Source organism: Dinoponera quadriceps, unplaced genomic scaffold (assembly GCF_001313825.1).
Source record: "Dinoponera quadriceps isolate SergipeBrazil2010 unplaced genomic scaffold, ASM131382v1 scaffold1782, whole genome shotgun sequence".
NCBI lineage: Eukaryota > Metazoa > Arthropoda > Insecta > Hymenoptera > Formicidae > Dinoponera > Dinoponera quadriceps.
Window position 1 is genome coordinate 2302134 of NW_014555947.1, and position 21892 is coordinate 2324025.

Here is a 21892-nt window from a genome sequence, read left to right on the forward strand (position 1 = left end):
GAATTGCATTAAGAAAATATTTAAAAAAATATATTAATATATAGAGAAAAGAATATTATATATATATATATAATTGAAAGAAAAAGCAAAAAAAAATTATATCAACAGTACACGGTGTTCCCAAGTGGTCACCCATCCAAGTACTAATCGTGCTCATCGCTGCTTGACTTCAGTGATCGGACGAGAACTGGTACTTTTAGCGAGATTTGACCGTTGACGAATATTCATTCTTTTCATTAATATTAAGACTAATTGCAATGGTATGTAGCAACTAGAATTAAGTGTTTATGAATAAAATACAATAGTCTACATGGTCTGTAAACTATATATAATATATGTAAACAATCTATGTAAACAATAAGTAACCTATTAAATGTTTTGGAACGGTTCGTCTTTTTCTTACATCTCATAAATCTTATTTTTATATTTTTATTTTCTTAAAAGCTCATAGGTAACCTGGATGATAACATTTATGTATTAATAACAAGCAGACGCATCTTTTATCATTATAAAGATATTTGAAATATGCATATAGTGAATTATATCTAATTTAACCTGTATCAACTTTTAAATGTTTGATATCAAATATCTTTATAATTATCTTTATAATATCGACATCAGATATGTGCGCTATTTTATAGCTTAAATTAATTTAAATTAATGTAGTGGAGACTCAAACCTTTTTAAATTAGTTTAGCCGAGACTCAAACTAAAATAGATCAAGTCTCAGCTAAACAGGTTTAAAATAGTTTGAATCTTGGTGAAAGCGATTTTATTAGTTTTGGACCGCAAAATTAGTTTAGCTGAAACTCAAACCATTTTGATTTCAGTCTTATCTTTGTATTTATTTCTTCATTCTGTTACGGTCTTACGTTACCCACTCTGCGCATTCTGTTGCCGGCTGGTCCATTATAATACCCTAGATTCACACTATTGGCGCTGATGTTTGCGCAGATACAATTCGATCCGTAAAAAGCGCGTTAATCAATACATTGTCGAAAGAACCTGATTAAAACATTTAACTGCCGACCAAATTGATAATTAACAAATTCAACATACTAATATACATACTCTACTGTATATGCGGCACTTGCTTAAAACTCGATCGAGTACTTAATGTACTCGATCATATGATTTATTCGAATTCATAAGAGATACTTTCATTGATGATGAGATTGTTCTCTTTTTTCAAAACTTATTTAATGGCGCGATACAGGCTGATTTTGTATTATGCTACATGTGCAACAGTCGATGACTGAAAGAGACAAACTGAGAAAAGAGAGAAAGAGAGAGATAGAGAAAGAGTTCAACATTTTAGTATCGGAATGCAGCCAATGCCAATAGCTTTCAGCATGGATTGTGCAGGATTATTATTTACCCGCCGCAATTTACTTCGATCAACGATCTGTGAATGCAGTTTCGCGTGCCCGCGTTTCGAAATCGAAAAATCCAGCTTGCTTCCTGTAACTCGCTTTCGTGCCAAGGTGACTGACCATCGGTCAATTTTCGCGGTGAATCGCGGATATCAGGATTCAGATTTTATGTGAAAACGAGGATGTAGCCCAACCGTGTCATCTTCGCACTAACGGAGAAAGTTGAATTTTTTTTCTTCGCCTGTTTCTTCACCGAAGACTTCCTCTCAAGGGTGCGGGCTCGACACAACAATGCAGAAGCAGGAAGAATTCTGATCTGGTTCTTACCGTTCGGTTTTTCTGGCCCAACTTCTATTAGCTTACTCGCGTTTCTGTTGCTCATTACACATCGCTCGGTGGGAAGAGAAAGTGAGACCGAATAAAGAAACGGGATTAACATGCGATAAAGCAGTTCGTTTTGCAGCTCGGTGTACTATTATTTGGAATTAGGATTTCACGCTGTGAGAATCGTGAAATGAATTTGACCACTCGTCGATTGGTCGTAATTTATTATGTGTTCGGATGCCGCTCAGCTTCGTCAGCTAAAGCTTCGAAGTAAAAGCGCGACACATCTCGTTGAGAGAGAGAGAGAGAGAGAGAGAGAGAGAGAGGGAGAGAAGAGTCAGCTTTCACATGAAGAAGAAGATGTACGACGTATAATAAAACGCGCATTAAACCGCGAATATATTTAAAAACATATTTCAGAGATGTTAAACCGAATTTATACGAGGACAGTTAAATACATGTAAGCGCCAGTTGCGTGAGCTGTTCTTACGATATGGCAACGCGTTATAGCGCGTAAAACCATCCTTGCCTTCGCGAAAGGCGCTACATTGCGCTGTGACCGTCGAAAGTTGGGAAAGGGTCCATGTTACCACGATTAAACGAACTTCGTTTTCTTCTCTCTCGAATTTGTACACTGAAAAATGAGTTTGGTTGGATCTGCCAAATAAAATAATTAATACAATAAAATGAAGTAATTAAAGTAATCTAATTAAAATAATTAAAGTGATCTTTATTTATAAGTAAAATAATTACTCCGATATTTTTTAATAAATATTTATTTGAACGCACTACTCCTTTTTTTTCTACTGCAGAAATTCTGTTCCCTTCAACCAAAACGCGTTTGCTTGTCTATTGTCAGGTGGATCCAATCGAATTCATTTCTTGGTGAAACCATGCTCGCATCGAGCGCGCGAACAACTAATGTCTAATAAGAAAAGACACACGCGTTTACCAGTTGTAAGTCCTCGAAATGCAAGGTTCCATTTCCACGACGCTCTTCTGCGACGGGCTCGTCAGAGCGAAGAAAGTCCCGGAGCTCGAACGACACGCTTCGCGGCCTAACGCGGAAAGACGCGGGAGACAATCGCCGAGCCGAGCGGAGCGCGGCGCGGCGTAGCCGGCGAAACGAATTCACAGCTGACTGATTGAAGTAAATCGTGCTACTTCGTCTCGTTCGAGATACCCCTGTCGAAATTTCGTTTCTACGTTAACCCCGCGAATTTCCGTCGAACTTGAAAGACCACAGCGGAGTCTCCTCGTGCCGCAAGCTCCATCTTGATTCTGCCTTCACCTTTCTTTCTTCTCGATTCCTTTTCTTTTCGATTCTTCTTCTTGGTTCAATCTTGTCGTGCCTAAACCTAAATCCGAATTTACTTTTAAGTACAATAAACAAAGCTAAATTTAAATCTCTGCTGATATGCACAATATTATTGAATATCTAATTACTATAATTGCCTTTAGAACACCCTTCTCTTTTATCCCATTCGACTCTTCAAGTTCCATCAAAATGTCAAATGCTAATAAAGGAAATTATAAAATAGTAAATTCTCTTTACGGAAGTTTGCTGTCTCATTTATCTACTTTAAGCCTTGTCGGATTATTTAATATATGCTTATCATGCCGCACTCAATCTGCAGTCGAGTAAGTTGCAATGATTGATGCATCGCTCACTAGAACTAAGGAGAAAGATGAGACGCATACAAAGTATCGGGACGACCGAACATTGAACGATTCTGAGGCAGAGGTCCCTCTTCACGTCTCAACACGGAGAAAACGACAGTGGTGACAGTAACCATTTGTACCACCGATTGTAGGGCAATCTCTTGTATAACGCTACATCCGGAGATTTTCCATCGATCGAGCCCCTTCAAGTTCCACGGGACTTGCAGAAATATTCGCGGGAGCAGATGTGGGGCAAAAATTTCGACTGGAGAAAAAAGAAACGTTCCCGTAGTGTCGCGTCCTGCATCTCGGCCGTTCCCTCCTCACCCTCCTCGCGCCGAGAGTCTTCTTCTTGGCTCGCATTAACAGTGGCGCGTTTCTCTCGATTAACGACGCTGCTCGTCCTTTCGAGCCGATCTTTTATGAGGCGCCGTGCTGCGCTCCAGCACTCGTAATTGAGGGTACGAGTGCGTCGTAATTAGGATATCGAAGTTCTAACGAAGTTTCTAATGCGTTCACCGGCGATAGACGAGGAGGAGGAGGAGGAGGAGCCGAAGTATCGTCTGGGTGAAACGGCGAACGGATCCAATCGAGAGTGACAGAATCGTTGATCTGCTCGGATCCTGCACGCTTCGCGGAGCAGGGTCTCCGGCTCGTTCCAGCCGTTTTTCACCCTACCTCGCCTTTCAGAGATCGCTGGAAAATATAAATTAGGCCAGACAGCCCGTACCGCCGACCAGTTCGACGCAAGACCTCGATCGAAGATGATTAGAAATCACGGCGGTTCGCGCCGGTCGCACGTTCATCGCGAATTTCTCTCTTTTACCGCAACCGACGCAATTCCTTGATCCGTCCTCTTATCGTCCATCTGTCGTCCTGAGGAAGAACGCTCATCGCGGGCCGGAGGGGTCGAGCAGCGTAACAGTGTGTCGTCCATCCGCGGCGCGCGACGGTTCCTCCTCAGAAATTCTTAGCCGCGCCGTTGGACACGTCTTGCGAATTCGGTGCTCTTCGGGTCTCGCGTAATCGACCTCTTCGGGTACGAACTCATTGCAATCGGATTCAATCTTAAAGTGACGCAGATGTGACAGTTGTCGAGCGTGCGACGAGATTTCTCTTTTCCTCGTGGAACTTCGCAACAGACGTTTATTCTCAATAAAGCTCGTCATACTTTATCGATGATGCTCGAATTACTATTTGACAGACTTTCAATTAATTTAAGAAAAACAATTAATAAAAGTAAGGATAAAAATTAATAATAAAAATTCAGCCCATCGTGTATGTATCGATATCCCCGTAAAAGTTAATCGATAATCAGTTGCATCCCGTCTCGGTTGGCGATAACGCGTGTTCAAATTTTCACGAGTACCTCCGGCATGAACGCAATATTCAGCATCGGAAGCGCGTTGAAACCGCCGTTCATCGCCGCGGTGCACTGAAAGCTGCTCCACGCTCTGATGGCATCCGGTGAGCACGTGCCGAACATTACTCTCGCCCGCCGATAATGCTATGAAGCAAGGTCTGATCCGACGGAATGGAGCGACTACGAGTGACTCTTAAGCTGATCGTCGCGTTTCTGCTGACGGTCGCCAACTTGGCCGCGCTCTCGTCCAGCCAGAACCTCTACACGTTCACTACCACGATCAACATCGACTCTACCGGCAGACCCGACCAGCAGATCGATTACTCCTGGCTGCGGCCGCCCAACACGACGATCTCGATCTCCCAAGAGACCACGACCTACCTGCCGGCTCCGACGACCGTCCGACCGCAGGAGATCCTCGATCCCGCGGAAACGGGTTTCCCGGGTCGATACGCCGACGAGCCGCCTCGCCGCCGTGAAGAGGAGGCGGAAGACGACGACGAGCCCGAGGGGCCCGCGATTTCGTATTCGGTGCACGAGGAAGCAAGGGACGTGCCCACCCGGCCGAAGTACGTCGGCCCAGGAGTCTGGGCGAAGCCGCCGCCCGAAGTCCTGGACTTCGTGCCGACCAAGTTGCACGCGCAGGTCAGGGGCAGGCATACTGTGAAGAGGCTGCCGCAACGAGAAGCGATCGAGAGCGCAGAAACCGAGGAAGAGAGGCTGAACGCGCATCGTTTGAGAGAGGTCGTCACCAACACGAAGGTCAACACCGTCTACACCGAGGAGGGCTACGAGGATGCGGCGTACGATCACGCGGGCCACGTCAGAGACGCCGACTTCCACGAGGGATTCGCGCGGAAGCTGCACGATCGGAAGAACGACAAGCACGGCTCTCGGAGCGGAAAGAGGGGGAAAGGGAAGCGCGAGAACCTGACGCCCGAGGACCTTAAGGAGTACGATGAGGACTACCAGGATCATCTGGAGGAGGGCAGGAAGCGCGAGAAGAGCTCGGACGACGAGTACAACTTGATAGGATACGGAAGGAACGCCTGGGAGGGGTCGGAGATAGATCCCAAGTTGGTCGTCGAGAATGGTATCCAAGAATTGGAAGAGGACGTCGAGGAGGACGCTGAAGAGGCCGAGAGGAGCGAGAGGATCTATCAAAGGGAGCAAGAATCGAGACCTCTCGGTGAGGGTATCGACAGCTCGGGGTCGGAGGAGACTTACGATGAGGGTGATTTGAGGAACGAAGAGAACAAGCCGGCCGTGTCGAAGAAGGAGAAGAAGGTCAAATCGCGAGACGGGAAGCCCTATGATCCGGAGAAAGGAACTAAGGCGAAGGAGCGGAAGAAGAAGCCCCGTAAAGAAAGTTACGAGACGACCGTGCTTCCACTTAACTACAAGGCGAGTTCAGAAGTCGACCCTGAAGCATCCGCGAGTCCTCGCGGCTTCGTATCGAGTCCCCTGAGCTCGCAAGTGTACTCCGTCGACCAGACGACCTTGAGATACGTCGCTCCAACCTCGTCGGCCGCGTTCGCAGGTCTCGACGAGCCGACGACCGGCAGTTACAGTCAGCTCTTCTGGGATTACTTCAAGTCGAGGCAAGAGCGGTCGACCGTCGAGCCGACCGCGCTCGTCCCGGACTCCACGACCCTGGAACCGCGACAAGAGGAGCAGCACACGCCCGTCGCGGTGGCCACCATCGACGGCCACGGCCCGTACCTGTTGGTCACGAAGGAGGAAACCTCGACGATGCCGTCGACATTCTTCGGCACGCCCAGCTTCCACCCGCAGAGCCTCTTCTCCGATCGCGTGGAGTTCGACCCGAGCTCCATTTCGGAACAGAGTCTGTCTGGACAAAGCGACGAGGTCGGCTACACCAACGGCGCAAACAACGTGATAGCCTCGTCGACGGTCGCGACGTTCACCAGCCTGCAGCCTCTTCTGCTGCAACCCTTGCGGTCGACGGATATCGAGGATACAAAGTACTCCTCGACGACGACTCTGTTCGAGGAGGCGGCGTCCACGCCGGCTGTCATGACGCTCAACTTCACGAAAGAAGCCTATTCACGGATAAACAATTACCAAGCGAACCCTTTCCTCAGTCCTATCCTCGAGAACAGCAACATCGTCGTCGCCCGGGACAAGCTCAAGTACCGAGTCCTGGTGCGACCGACACCGAAGAAAGCCGCCGAGCCGACGGTCCCTCCGCAATCGTCCCACCGAAGGACACCGTCGTCCGCCAGCCTCCGAAAGGAGGGCGAGAGAACTCGCGACGCGCTCGGCGCGAAGTACACCAAGATGCTGGATTACCTCAAGAGCAAGCACAAGGTCAAGCCGCTCGCGGGCAACAAGAAGATCGTTCTCCCGGAAGAACTCACCTTGCTGAAACCGCCGGTTCCTCACCAGCGACCCACCCATCCGGTCTTCCCGAGTCGTTCGATCGCCGATCACTCGAGCGTGTCCGTCGAAAGTGAATCAACGCGAGAGGCTGACGATTGGAGAGGCGCGTCGCGCGATCAGCGTCGCTCTCAGCCGTCCTACCGTCTCGATCCCTTCGTCTTCGTCAATCCTGTGAAGTTGACCTATCGCAAAAACATGCTTCCGGTCACGAAGCTGCTGCCGCCGCCGCCGCTGCCGCTGCCGCCGCCGCTCTCGGTCCTCGGCGCCCACTTCGCGCACCACGGCGGCGGGCAACACGATTACCTTTCCCACGTCCCGGGCAAACCGCAGCAACGTGATAACGCGCTCAGACTTTTCCCGCTGATACCCGAGGCGAGCTGGAGAACGCGCTCCAGGAGAAAGAGGTCCAGCGGAGGTGAGTCTCTCGCGAGATACGGAGATTGTCGCGCGCCCGATGTGAAAGCAGCGGCAAACAATGCTGCGACTAATCGCGTCGGAGCGAATCGGAACGATACGAAGGCTCGCTCGGCCGCACCTGCCGGAGGAGAGAAATTGAACCCTCGAGGTGCCCGTTCAGCCACGAGGTAGCACGTTTGTGTCCGACATCGGTGTCGGTCAATAATGTAACGCACTCTTCTTCCGGTGGCTGGATGAATAAATCGGCTGATGGTTAGAGGGAAGGAATTAGTTATGAGATGAGAAATTATCAACTGGTCGTCAGTAATGTAACTTCTGCTTCTTTAAGATTCTTACGAAATAGCGTAACTTCAATGTCGACTCGTTTCCAAATTAAAGATGCTGTACGGTAAATAATTTGGTGTTAATCACGGCCCACTGAAATTTCATGTTACTTTAACGTGGGAATATGTTAAAAAGCACACAGATGTATGTTAAATTAACATATTCGCCTTGTTAATACATTATTTTCTAACATTATTTATCTTATATATATACATAATTTCCGATTTGCTGGATCTCAAAAATATTGTTCATCAATTACAATTCTTTGCTTGTAATGCACACTAAAGAACTTTCCCGTTGATAAACATTATTATTATAATTATTATTATATTTCATCCCTAACGAGCTAGAACATTTGATCTAGCCTATTACTAATAGCTAGTTAGCTAATTGGTTCACCTTGAAAAGCTAGTAGAACAGTTTGTTAGTAATTAGTTGCTAACGTTTGACTCAGCTCAACTAGCTACGTTTTCATTCGGATAACACAGATAGAGGAGGAAAAGTTGCCGGAACCGGAGTACTCGAGGATGATACACCGGTCGATGTTTCAGACACGATAAACGCAGCCGACGTCGTCGTCAATGAAGTTAACGCCGAAGAGTCCGTGAAGAAGAAGAGACGCGTTCCGCAGGATATAAGGCGATCGGGAAGGAGTCCGAGGAAGAGCGGAGCGAACGGCAGGGATCACGAGAAGCTCCTAAACGAATCTCCGAAAATCAGCGGCGACGTCATCGACAAAGAGATCGCGGCGCGTTTCAACGAGTCCGACGAGGACGGCAATGAGACCTCGATGGAGAACAAAAGCGGAGGAAAAGTCGAGGTCGAAGTGCCCGACTTCGATTATGTGAAAGAACTCGCCGGGGGCAGCCCGGTGGAAGTCTCCACAACGACGGAAGCGGCCGTAGACGTGAAGAAGTACCCGTTTTACAACAACAATAACGTGCCGGTTGCGTCCGCCTTGAAGTACGTGACCGATCCCAGGACGATCCCGCGGAAGACCTCGCGCGGCATGGAGTTCTACGATTCCCGCAACGCCTACAAGCAGTGCGACGAAGTAGAACCGGAGCTGGGCGAAGTGTTGCCCGAGAAAGAGGAGCCGGACCCCGAGCGAGGTCCACCGGAGAAACTACCGCGTCTTCGCGGTCTGGGCGACAAGCTGAACTGCTTCAAGGCCAAGTACTTCGACGAGAACCCCTTGGACAATCCTTTGTTCGCTGAGAAGCTGATCCAGGACCCGGCACCGCCCTCAGAGCTGGATCCGATCAAGTTCACGTCCAAGGTACTGCTGCTGCCCGAAGAGGACGACGACTATGTCGTGCACCGGGTCTCGAAGAAGCCGGAACGCCACGGTCGCAGGCAGTGGAGGGGCAGGAATCCGCAGTACGAGACGCACGACTCGATACGAATCAACTACAAGCACGACCCCATGACCGGCAGAGGTAGGAACGCGTACTTGCACAGCGTGAGAGGCTCGAAGCCGACCGTTGGGGCGCGCAGGCTGAAGAATCGCGGCTCGAAGCCGAGGAGTCCCATCACCACCACCACCACAACCAGCACCACCACCACTACACCGTCACCGAGGTCCGATTACCAGACCGAGTCTTACCAGAACCAGGTGTACGAGGACGTGATGGGCAACATCAGGAACATGGCGAACGGTTACGAGGTGTACGAGATGACCACCTTGCCGGCCGCCACGCAAATTCTGATTGCGGGCAGCGAGAACGCGCCCCGGATCGCGGACGAAGCGCCGGATTTCTCCGTGGAGAAGAACACGACGGACGCCGCTAACGTCACCAGCAGCAACGTCGTATCCTCGGAGATCATCAAGGGTCTGATGCCTCCGCCGAAGTACTTGACTCCGCGACGACTGGCGAATTACAGGAAGTACAGGCCGCCCGGTAAGAGAGTCTCCTTGTTGAGAGCCCCGAGTCTTTCTCGCATCATCGCCCACCATCACGCCGTCAAGATAAGAAAGAGGAGTACGAAAGACGACGCGAATTCCTGGGGAAACGCGAGAGACGAGGGCAAAGGGAAGACGGTCGGAAAATTGACGGAGGTCGAGACTGGAAACGACACGGTAATTGAGACGACAACAGTCAAGACGAGCTCGATGCCCGCGGCATTGGACGCGGAGATCGAGGAGAGCAGACTGGTAAGTGCACGGGACCAGAGTCCGCTGCTGATGAGCCTGAAAGTCGACGAGAAGAAACGACGAAGGAACTCCACGAGCGCCGACCCGGGGAATGAAACTCCTCGGAAGATCGTGTACACTATCCGAGACCGAATCAGGTACTCGAAGCCCAAATGGGACAGCAGGGGGTTCGGTAAGTTCAGCAACAGCCCGAAGACGGCGGATGTGGACAGCCGGAGAAAGGAGCCCAGGTATAATCACTCAGTGAGGAAGAAACTAGCAGCTGATTCACAGGTCAGTTCTACGTCGCTAAATATGATCGACAGCGCTTTAGCCATCGAAAGTGCAACATCACCGATAGAAGGCGGGGAAATCGACGCGACCGAGGCTCATCGTCTGGAGGAGCCCGTCGCGCATCAGTCGGTCTACGGCAGGAGGATTGAGTATCCGGAGGCGGAAGAGGCGGAGAGTGTCAACGATGCGAAATCTGAAGAGAGCTCGGAGGAAGAAGAGAATGAGGATGACGAGAAGACGAAGGGAGAAGAAGAAAAAGAAAAAGGAGAAAAAGAGGAAAGCGAAGAGAAGAAGAAGGAAGAAGAGACGGAGAATACGATGCACGCGTATCGCGTCCACGAGGACGTCGACGAGGACGTTGCCACGACGACGACGTCAAAGGGGCTAACGAGTCCTTTGAACTCGAAGGAGATCCTGAGCTTCCAAGAGTATTTGGAGGCTGATCCGCCAGGATACGCGGAAACGTTCTCCGAGGAACTGACGACGCCATCGAGTGCGAACACGAAATATATATCGAAAGACAGCGACGAGAAACAGGATGAAGGGGCTGATAATTCGAAAAACACGGCGGCTTCGTCGGAGGACGATTCCTCGGAGAAGGCTGAGGAACAAATCGAAACGCCGATGAAGACGGAGAAGGAAAACGACGACTCTACCGAAGATTCCTCTTCGAAGGAAGGCTCGAAAGAAGACCAAAAGTTCTACACGACGCAACCGTCATGGGTCGAGGGTAACAAGGATGACGAACGCTCTGAGAAGACGACGTTCTATCGTCCTTTTCCTTTCACGAGGTACAAGTCGATGATAAAAAAGAAAGAGGACGAGGACGAGAACTTGGGTTCCGAAGAGGAGAGCGAAGAGGCGAGCAAGGATTACGTGTTTCCTTGGCACGGCGACAAAAAGGGTGAAAAGAGGAAACAGAAGGATTTCGACAGATACGAATATCCTTGGGAGAGGAGAGCGAGATTGGATAAGGAACGACAGAAGAGGCGGCAGCGAGCGAAGAGATTGAAAAAATTGATCCTGGACGACGACGAGGACGAGGATGAAGAAGAGGAAGGGGGACCCAGGAGGCGAGAGGAGCTCGAGTATCCTTGGGATAGGTACAATGTTCCTTCCAAGGGCCACGTGAACACCAGGCGCGACGTCTCGTCCCGAAATGCGGACAACAGCGAAGAAGAATCCAACAGCGAGGAAGTGACATTTGCCAAGTACAGCAGCAGATACAGGACCGCCAATGCAGAGCCGACGATGAGATCGTCCAGTGCGCGGGAGATCGGCAGGTCCATCAAGAAACTCCTGGAGGACGACTCGCACGAATCAAAGGAAGAGACTTCGTGGGAAGAGAGCTCGAAGGAGGCCGAAGATCACACCTCTTCGTCCTCACAGGTATCGCCCTTCACCAACCGAGGGCTCTCCAAAGGGACGCTCGTGCCGGAAGATATCACACAGCCGCCTAGGAGAAAATCGAAAAGAAGAAAGATGTCCCAGTACGACAAGGACATCTCGAGCAACTCCCGGTTCGATTCGAAGAAGCTGAAGAGCAAGGAGGCCGATGATGAGGAAGAAGAAGCGAAGGAGGAGCTCGTGAAGAATTATTTGAAGCTGGATAAGAACGATTCAGGGGATTCGAGGTCGCAAGCGAGCGACCACATGTCTGACGTCAAGAAGAAAGAGTCTCCCCCGCTGCGTAAGAAACGTCGACGTATAATATCGAAGAACAACCCCACGACTTCGCTCAACAACGCGCTGGCCGAGACCTCTACTGTCAGTCCACCGTACGAGTCTTCCACCGAAGCCGCCAAGAAAAGACGCAGAAAACCTCAAGCGTCAAGTACAACACCAGCTACGCCTTCGGAGGCTGTCGAAGACCTTAAGACGAGCAAGTCAGATTTCGCGCACTTACGAAGGAGGTACTCAATGGGCGACGTCATGCAGACGAGCGGGCCGAATTCTACCGAGGAGACCGCGAGTTCCACGGATGAAACAGTCAAAGGCGACAGCGCGGAAGCGGAAACCTCGACCCCGAAGACGCGAACGATCGAGCATCGATCGCGTGTCTCGAAGGAGAAGATCGTCACGAAGACGACGTATCCGGACGAGACGGAGGCCTTCGACACCGTAAGGAAGAACGCGACGTTCGCTTCACGGCAAGAGCCAGTGAAGAAACTGAAGATCAAAGTGAGTCGCCGGAAGAGCAACGGTAAACGGAAGAACGACGGCGGCGGAGAGTTAAGCGATAACGAGAAACTGATAAGACGAAGAGGCGGAGAACATTACGACGTTCGTTTCAAGAAGGACGGTGCCGAGAAATCGGTGACGTCGGGAAAACCCGAAGTCGAGGGAAAAGATAATCCTCTGAAAGGCTTCGGGATGAGGGAGGAAGAGGTTAAGAGGATTAATAACTTTAGCACTTTCGACGGGACCGTTAATGATGAGGACGACGACTTCGGCGACGCAGTGCCGGCAGAAGTAAGTTCGCCATCGCAGCACAGGACGGTTCAGCTGACTGAATACGGCTCCAGACAGATAATGTCCTCTTTGTCGTGGGTCTCAAAGAATTACGATTAGTAAGGCACGGAATCCTACCTTCTTCTGTTCTCTCGCATGCGATCTTTCCAACAGAAAATGACACTTTATTCCAAATTTATTTACCGTAAATCCAAAATCTATTAATGTCAAACAACGACAGCGAGGCCAGGGTATTTATAGTTATAAATTATCTACAAGAAGTCTTTGGATTAGAAATATAATTAGTCACGGATTAATTTATTAATTGCATAATTCATTATAGATTTGTGTTCGTGGACTGTCATTGAGCTGTTTGAATCAACTTTTTCTACGATGTAAATATAGAGATAGATGAATAATCAGAGACTCATGATTCTGTAACTTGTTACTTATCAGATACAACGATGAACTCTATGAATACCGGCCTAAATGTATTTTAAAAAATGTAAACATTTTAAATATATATTTATTTATAATTCACCCGGCAGCTTCCCACTAATGAAGAGATCTTGCGATTTCAGACGTACGTGTTGAACAGCCTGCTGCGGAATATTCCACCGAGCCGTAGAAACGATCGAGCGACGAAGAAGACCAAGAGTGACTCAAGCAGAATAAGCGAAAAGTGGAAGGAGCAAATTAGCATCGAAGAGAACAAGAGAGCGCAGGAGGACGATACAGAGGAAAAGCCGAGGTCGTTATTGCAGGCCAAGTTCATAAAGGATCCGAAACGCAGACTGTACTATTATGTAGAACGTAAATGATTTCAGTTAGTGCTTTCACTGTTTAAATACAAGAGAAGAAGAGGAATTTCCACGACTGCTCGTAGAACGACAAATACGTAAACACGCGACGTTAATCCTAAGGTAACTTAGTATCCTGAATAATCGCGTAGAAATGTCCTCCGTTCAAATTTGCGATCGACCTTAGTTTTATTTTACGCGCAGTTAATAACAATAGTATATGAAGACGAGCCCTCCCCTTCCCTGCCGCGGATTGCATTAGAAACTTAGAGATTACTGTAGTTGTCGTTTCATTGTACAAATACAATTAAGAAATTCGGGTGATCACTGGCAATAATTATCCTAACCAAAGGAAGAATTGAAGGCCATGAGGGATCAAAGCACGGATGTGATCATAGTGTCATTTAAATATTAATATTGACAGTATTAATATTTAAGTAGAATTAAAGATCATTCGTGCTTTGGCTTTTCATACACTTTAATTTTTCCTCCGGTTAAATCAAGTAAAGAGCAGTTAATTAATTTAAATAATTATCTTCACGAAGCACCGACACTTAAAAGAAGCGGGAAGAAAGGAAACGGAGACACGACGCGACACTCGCACTCACAGTTAACCCCCAGAAGCACGATACTTCATCGATTTGTTTATTTAACAGCTTACCGCGTCGTACAGCGGTATTCCAGCTAATTAATCATTGTTCCAGAGAAAGCGCATTTTCGACGTGGACCGTTACTAAGCTCCGACTGAGGATGTTGTAACGGTTTCTTTCATTGTGTTGTCACATTGTTGTACATAATCTAGCATACCTTTGTTATAAATAAACGTTATAGAAGGAGATTGCTTAATCGTTCGACCTAATCGGCATAATCATTCGAAAGCGCCATCATGCCCCGTTCCTTTTTTTATCGATAGCGGGACCAGCGAGCGCGGCCTCTACGAACGTCGCGAAGAAATCTCGTAAAACCACGGAGAAATTGTATCTACGGTCGCGAAAGAAGTTCCATTTAGGAGCCGAGGATTTCTCGGCGAAGCCGTCACGCTCGTTCGCGAATTCGCAATGCGCTCGTAATAATTGTTCGTCATTCTTGCGAGCCGTCCGGCTATTTTATCTTAATTAGAAAAAAAACGCACGACAATATGCTTCATATTTTAAAGCGTTAGTAGTGGGCCCGTAGAAACAGTGGACGAAATTATACTTTCCCTCGTTAGAAATTCTCCTGTACGTCGATTACATCGGTGAATAATAATAATGTCAGCATTTCCAATAATTGGGCATTTTCTTTTTTTTTCATTAAGTCGATGTTTATCGTCGCTCCGTTTTAGTATTTTAATTGCGACGTACCGTTTTATCGGCCGATGTATTTAACGTCGTAACGATCCCCGAAATCGGTCTTGAATGGGATTCGGTTGCGTAATCGCCTAGCTGGTTTCCAAAAAGTGGACAGCCATGATCTAATTTTCGGCGCGCAAGAGGGCAATAGCATTCCGAGCCGCTCCTTCTTGCGACGTGAATAAAACCGAGCATCAGTAATAAAATACTTTCCAAACGTTTTCTCCCCCTCCCTCCCCCCCGCCCCCCGTAGCGCACACCGACTTCTTCGAGCGTCCATTATAAGAGCGCATTATGCGGCATATTATATTAGTTAATCGCGACGCGCGCTTTCTCGACCAGCGTCCTCGGACAAAATGAATAAGATTAACTCGCAACGCCCACACGTGGCTAAATAGTTGCACGCAATTAAGCCACGATCCAAGACGCGGCTTCACGCTCGCGTTATTCAAATAATATACGACAGCGCATCTTCACGAATTTTCTTTCTTGTATTGTTTTGAATGTTATCGAACATATTTCCGTGTATTCTTCAAATTCTCGCATATTCAACCGTCCATTGGCTTCGACCGTGTCGTTATTAAGATAGTTGGCCCGTGAATTAATTTTCTCAGGAATCTTTTCAAATTTTAACAGCATATTAATTGAAATACGATCTATACACATGTAAGAAAATAATTTACTATACCGAGGCTGAAGTAATTGAAATTAAAGTTAGCAATACGCAATATCACACAGGTACGGAAACGGCTGCCAATATCACATTTCCAGCAACCAAACTACTCTTACTCTTACTTAGTGACAGACGAGAAGATAATAAGAGAGAGTTGTGGAAATATGAGAGTTGTGGAAATATGAAAAAAATACAAGATTGTTAACCATTTCAGAAACTGATGTGTAAAATGTACAATTTCTGATAACGTTTGAAAAATATTCTTGAATTGATACTACTCTGGAGGACTGAATTCCCTTTGTTTTAAGCTTTTGATGCTGCAGCCTTTGATGCTGCAAGTGAGAAATCATTTCCGTTTCCTTCCCCTCGAAGACTTAATGCCGACTCGGGAGTTTGCAATTATTGTTATTATCGCTACTATTCCTATTATTTCTATTATTATTATTATCATATCGTCAATGCAAAATCATCTCGGTGATCCGTGAGCCACGGATTTCGCTGTCGCCCCGTCGGATCTCTCGGCTGGCTCTCGACGTTTCTCGCGCGATAGAAGAACGAGCGCCGTTTCGTTAGTCATCGCGTCCTTCTGTTCCGATAGGAACGTCGACGCGTGTTTGTCACTCTCGTGGAGGACGGTCTCGTTGAAAAACCGAAGCGAAGAGACACAAGAAGAAAACGCGCGTCGACGTCGCGTCAATCGGGAGGAAATCGGTCCTTGGCGCGCGCAAGGATCCGGGGGAATCTGAGAGATCGCGCGGCTATGTGAGAGGCGGTGCGCGCGCGCCAAGGTTAAGGTGCCGCGTAACCCACACTCAGCCGGCGATATCCTTCGCGCGCGCTCTGATAATATCCTAGACGGGCAAATAAAATGCGCGTTCGAACGAAAGGGAATACTGGCCGACGATTGGTCAACGTTAACACACACGACACGCCACGTGTATATAATTCGATCTTTGCCATTGTAGACTAGTCACCTGCTAAGTGTTCTGCTGCGCGTCGAGTGTCGTTTGCCCGCGAACAGCGATATGCTGCCCACCAAGGTACGTGAAAGGGTCCCTGCGATCGGAAACGGGATCGGGAAGCGGTAATTCCGAGCGTGCTTCCGGCGACGAGGAAGTCAGTGTGACGGGTTTGAGAATCCGGTCGTTTCAAGATGTTCTCGGGATTTCGGACGGTCGAGCTCAGGTGGAACGGAAAACGACTATGACGTCGATATGACGTTAAAGTGGTGACCGTATGATCTGAAAGTGAAGTTTTTATCATCATTTCTACGTCATTTCGACGTTACCGTGACTTCTGTTCTATACCGAGAGGGCGCAATAGTTGAGATTATTTTGAAACTCGGATGGATAGATTGATGCGCGTTTGAGTATGGCGGAGCGTCTCGAAGGCGGATCTACGCGAATGCGTCGTCACGTCGTTCCTCTATCACAGCAATTTCGAAGGTAGCCCGGTCAACGAGGATGTCAGTGCGGCATATTCAAGGATCTTCTCGGAGTTGCATGCCGAGGATAGTGGCTGAGATTTTTTGAACACCCACGAGAACAGATTGGTGCGCGTTCGAGTATGGCGGAGCGTTTCGAACGCGGATCTGGCGGAATACGTCATCATTTATCTTTGCAATCGAAAAGGAATTACAGCAACTTCGAGAATGATCCCGGCGAGAGACGGGGACATTAGTACAAATGGCTTTGAGGCTTTCACGATAATGAAAACGGTAGCTGTGACTTTTTTCTACGTCTCTTGCGAGGACAGATTGATACGCGCCTTATAATGATGCGTTTCGAAAGCGGATCTGATCGTCAGGATCTATCGATCATCTTCGCTATCGTGGACGGATTATGGTAATTCCGAGAACGGCCCCGAGGACATCGGTGTGACGGATTAGTCCTCGCGGAAGCTTACACGGTTACACGGAAAGCTGAGACCTTCTCAGCTCCCACGAGAACAGATTGACACGCGTTTCCCTCGAATACGGTAGCGAGCGGAACGAACGCGTTGTCGTGCCGTTCGTTACGTAAAGGTGTAACGTCGACCGGCTGTTATTTAATCGGACGCTCGTTGCGCGCATTGAGGGTTTAGCAATAATTATTGATTGATCAGCCTCTCGGCGGTTCTGCACGGTGTATAAAAATCGAACGTGAGGGACGACGTGCGGCAACGCGCGAGAGAGATCGCGGGTTAATGCGCGCGTCTAATGCAAACCGTGGAAAAAGTGACATGCAAATGCGCACGGCACACTTTCTATCCGAGGCGAGGCGTTTTTTATCGCGATTGCCTAAATTCACCCTAATGCAGCAGGTGGACGTTCGAGGTCGCGACGCCTACGCGACACCGATCTCGCTTCAGTCGCCAGTCGATATCGTCGAGTCGCTCGATAGCTCGGTGACACAATCGTGGCACGGCCGTGTGTTTAATTCCATGAAACACTACACGCACGATATTTTTAGCCGCGCTCCGCTCCATTGTTGAGTCACGCAAATATATGCACGTACGGTGAATTGTTAAGTAATTCGCTGCGTAAGGAGGCGGATTATCGAATGGTCTGCTTTGTTCGAGTTCGCATTTCGCCAAAATCAGAGCGAAGAACACGTTTGTTGATACGGTAATGCCAAATATTACCGATTCTTCCAAACGATTTAACTATATTTGATAGTTCCGCGTTAAATATAATTAACTATTTGATACAAATATAATTCGTTACTTCCGTGTCAAATATAATTAAATCCACTATAGACGTTCGATCTCATTTCGGCGAAGGCGAGCGCAAACAAAGCGTCATTCGATAATCAATTAATGAGATGTTAATTAATTAATTAGAATATTATTATCTATTTATTTGTGGGAGGATTTCCTTTACACACATCAATTATAAGTAGAGATTCAATACATCATTTCGAAAAATAAAATGAGAAAAGAAAGATAAGAAAATTTACATTAAAAAAGATTATACATTTTTTGTAAATTTTTTGTAATTTTTTCATATATTATATCAATTAATAATTATATCAGAAGAAGGGTGTGATGTAAACTTTTGGTATTAATATGTTTGATACCGGAAATTTATCATACTGATTATCGTGCCGGAATTAATAAAAATCGTTGACATAACATGTCGACCTTTGCTAACGGAGAGAGGAGGAAAGAAGAGGATCGTGAGAATTATATAAAATGTACTAAATTAATAGTTATATTTTTTCCCGGTATGCTTACGTTAACAGGACACTACCGTGTGCGCATATTGAAATCAGCGGATCGTCATGTCTGATATATAATTTCCCGCAGGTCACTCTGTTATTTGGATTCGCGACACTGTTAAAATTATCATCAGCCGCACCGGACAGCGCGGGCATTGTGGAAATGGCGAATGGATTGGCGTATGGTAAGTCAGACTTCTGCTTCCTGACTTTCTAGAAAATTAGAGACCCGCGCGTGAACAAGCGCCTGACGAGTTTCCCTGAGAGATTCTGGTTTCGCGTATTATAATTAATAGTGCATATTTATAAAAGAGAAAAACACATTTTCTTAATTATACGAATATTACAATACCTTAAATATTAACGATAAATAATCTTCGGATAAATAATCTATTTCTCTTCGGATAAATAATCTATTTCGCTCGATTCACGTTTTGAATCGTTCTGCAATCGTTACTAAATATTTCTATATATGCGGAGTAGATTAAATTATCAACGAATAAATAAAATAAAATATTTTAGTCCCCACGTTTTCGAGATCGATTCAGATTAGACTCCAACAGAAAGCAGCACCGGTGGCCACTCGTGTGTCTAAACCGTTTACCTTTCACCAGAGAAGAATAATCAATATGCCAGACATGGGCGGCCATATCAGATAGTTAGAGAAAAATATAGTAAATTTATTGATTTGACTGTTCGTTAATCAATTCGTCAGTAACTCGGAATCTAAATTTTTATACTATCGTGTGAAACTATTTTTGGAGTTGTTCTTTGCATTGTGTAGGATGCTCTGGCGCAATTATTTAATATTTCAGACGCCAGATCAGGTTTCAACCCACTAAATTATTTTCCAGACGTAGATCAAAGAAATCGCTTTACATATTTCCGGGATTCTCTTATAAATTACGATGTCTTTGCGACAATTATCGTCTCTTCGCAGACGATAACAGTGTGTAAACAAGATTTATCGGCTCGTTTCGCGAATAGTCTATAATGTGTGACCCAAGAGTCTCCCGAATCCTATGAATATCGAATTAATTTACGACAATGTTAATTCTCGTAATCACAATTCGCGTTAATAAGAATCATCATCAGATCAGATCACCCATCGAACATTTTATTTACCCACATTTCTTTTTATCAAGTCAATTTATTAAATCGACTTATTAAATATATTATTAAGTCAATTTATTTTATCAATCTAATAATAACGTCGACTTTTATCAAGGTGATAGCAAATAAATTCAATCGATAGATATTAAGTAATAATGATTCGGTTCTGGTTTTAAACAAATTTAGAAATGATTTAGAAATTAGTAAGAGCGTAAGCACGGATATCCTAGTGCCATTTTGAATATTAATATAATTATTATTATATTAACCATGTCATGTTAATATTATTATATAATATTATTATAATATTAATATTACTATAATATTAATATTAACTATATTAATTCGTGCTTGGACTCTTATTGATCCAGAAATAATTTCTCAATCGATAGAATGGCAATTTCAAAACACACGTAAGACAAAAGGAAAGCGAAACGTTTTGGAACAGTCAACACGGACGAAGGAGTCGTGTATTGCGCGTGAGATCTCTTTCAGTTTTTCTTTTTCCGCTCACCATCCTCGTGATTTCGCGTGCTATGTAACAACTCCGTTGACGTAACGAGCTGATTGTGTCACTCAACAGGTGGGATCCCGTACGGAAGTGTGAGTGGCATGCTGGCCAAGTACCCGGGCTACGTTCAAGTCAACAGCCCTCATCAGGCCAGACAATTGGACACCTTCGGCTTCGCTCAGCGCCCGGTGATCATTACGCCGAATCTGCGCGCCAACCGGCCGCTGGGAGTCGCGTCCCGACCCGTGCAGATCTACAATCTACCCGCAGTCGTCGCCCCCGGCATCGTCGGTACGATCAGCCAAATCGGCTATTAGCCTGCCGAGCAGACCTCTCCGTTGGAGAAGCGCCGAAGTCTCGCTGTGATCATTCGAACGCTGCAGTCGCATGACGGAACATCCTCCGGCCACTCTCTTGTCATTCGTGAAGAAAAGAATATGTTGAGAGCGTCCCCTGTTGAAAAAATCAGGTGGGAATCCATATAGGAAATTTATATAGGACGTTCATGTGGATTTAAGTCAATAATCCAGATTCTAGTTAACAATCCATGTGGATTCTTATATGGATTTTCACACATCGTGTGGATTCCCGAGTCGAGATTTTCAATTCTACATTAAGTCTCCAAAGGAAAGAAAACGGAGATAAGTTCCTATTTGTAGTAACAAAAGAGTACAATAAGTTTTCCTTTAATACTACAAATAAAAGTGAATACCTTCAGAGTCCAAATTTTAGTTCTGCGTTAAATCTTCAAGTGGAAAAAAACGGCAATAATTTCCTCATTTGTATCACAGGAGCGCAATAAAAGAGCTTAAAAGACTAAATATAGAATTAAATTCGACTTAAAGTAGAACTAAAATTTCGAGTCGAATTTCGAGGTTTCACACACCATGTGGATTCTGAATATCCTATGCGGATTCACATGAATTCCCTTGGATTTCCGTGGGAATCCACCTGGAAATTTTCAACAGGGTTGCGGGGGTCGCGCAAAAATTGCATCCCGCTGCGGTCGAATCGGCGATCGCGAGAAGTACCGTCGCGAATGAAGTTCTTACGTTCTTGTCGCCGAGTCAACGAGATTCGCAAGCGCCGAGCTAAGCTGCGCGACACCTTTCGCGTAAATTATCCGTAATTGCCAACGATAATGCTCGTTACTTGAGGATTATTCTCTCTTTCTCTCCCGCTCTCGAGCCCCAGTCGGAGAGCCTTACGAAGCGACGCTACGTGCGCTCCAACGTCGTCCTGTATTTATGTGCCACTCATTCATTCATTGCCATATTTTTTTAGTATACTGTAAAGTCCATGTTTGTAAAAATAGATAAATATACACGGATGCCTGGCGAGACGTCGTTGCGTTGTTATTAATGTCACTTGTTAGTGCGACCATTTGCAAGTTTCACACGTGGAAATTACGAAGACGACACCCCCACGGATGTCACAAACGTGTGGTGATATTTGACACTTTTGCGATGTGGAATGATGACATTTGTCTCGAATTAGAATCTTCCGTATACAAACAAAAAAT

The 21892-nt window shown here is 46.5% G+C and overlaps 1 protein-coding gene across 3 annotated transcripts; it reads left to right on the plus strand.

Annotated features, from left to right (window-relative positions):
• The first annotated feature begins 16347 nt into the window (after window positions 1-16347).
• Window positions 16348-21712, plus strand: LOC106746011. 3 transcript variants are annotated; one of them, XM_014622106.1, is made up of 4 exons: window positions 16348-16589; window positions 18835-18931; window positions 20252-20338; window positions 20443-21712. In XM_014622106.1, exons 1-4 carry the CDS (start codon window positions 16575-16577, stop codon window positions 20685-20687), a joined length of 444 nt encoding a protein of 147 aa, XP_014477592.1. In that variant the 5' UTR covers window positions 16348-16574; the 3' UTR covers window positions 20688-21712. The 3 variants fall into 3 exon arrangements, with proteins under 3 accessions (XP_014477592.1, XP_014477593.1, XP_014477594.1); XM_014622108.1 differs by lacking the exon at window positions 16348-16589 and adding an exon at window positions 16622-16994; XM_014622107.1 differs by lacking the exon at window positions 20252-20338 and having other exon boundaries at window positions 16358-16589.
• The last annotated feature ends 180 nt before the right edge of the window (window positions 21713-21892 follow it).

Excerpts from the sequence above, each read along its gene's own strand:
- LOC106746011 (XM_014622106.1), top strand. Across the intron at positions 18,932-20,251 it reads GGCGAATGGATTGGCGTATG|AATGGCAATTTCAAAACACA; the intron begins GTAAGTCAGACT and ends CTCAATCGATAG. Across the intron at positions 20,339-20,442 it reads GAAGGAGTCGTGTATTGCGC|GTGGGATCCCGTACGGAAGT; the intron begins GTGAGATCTCTT and ends GTCACTCAACAG.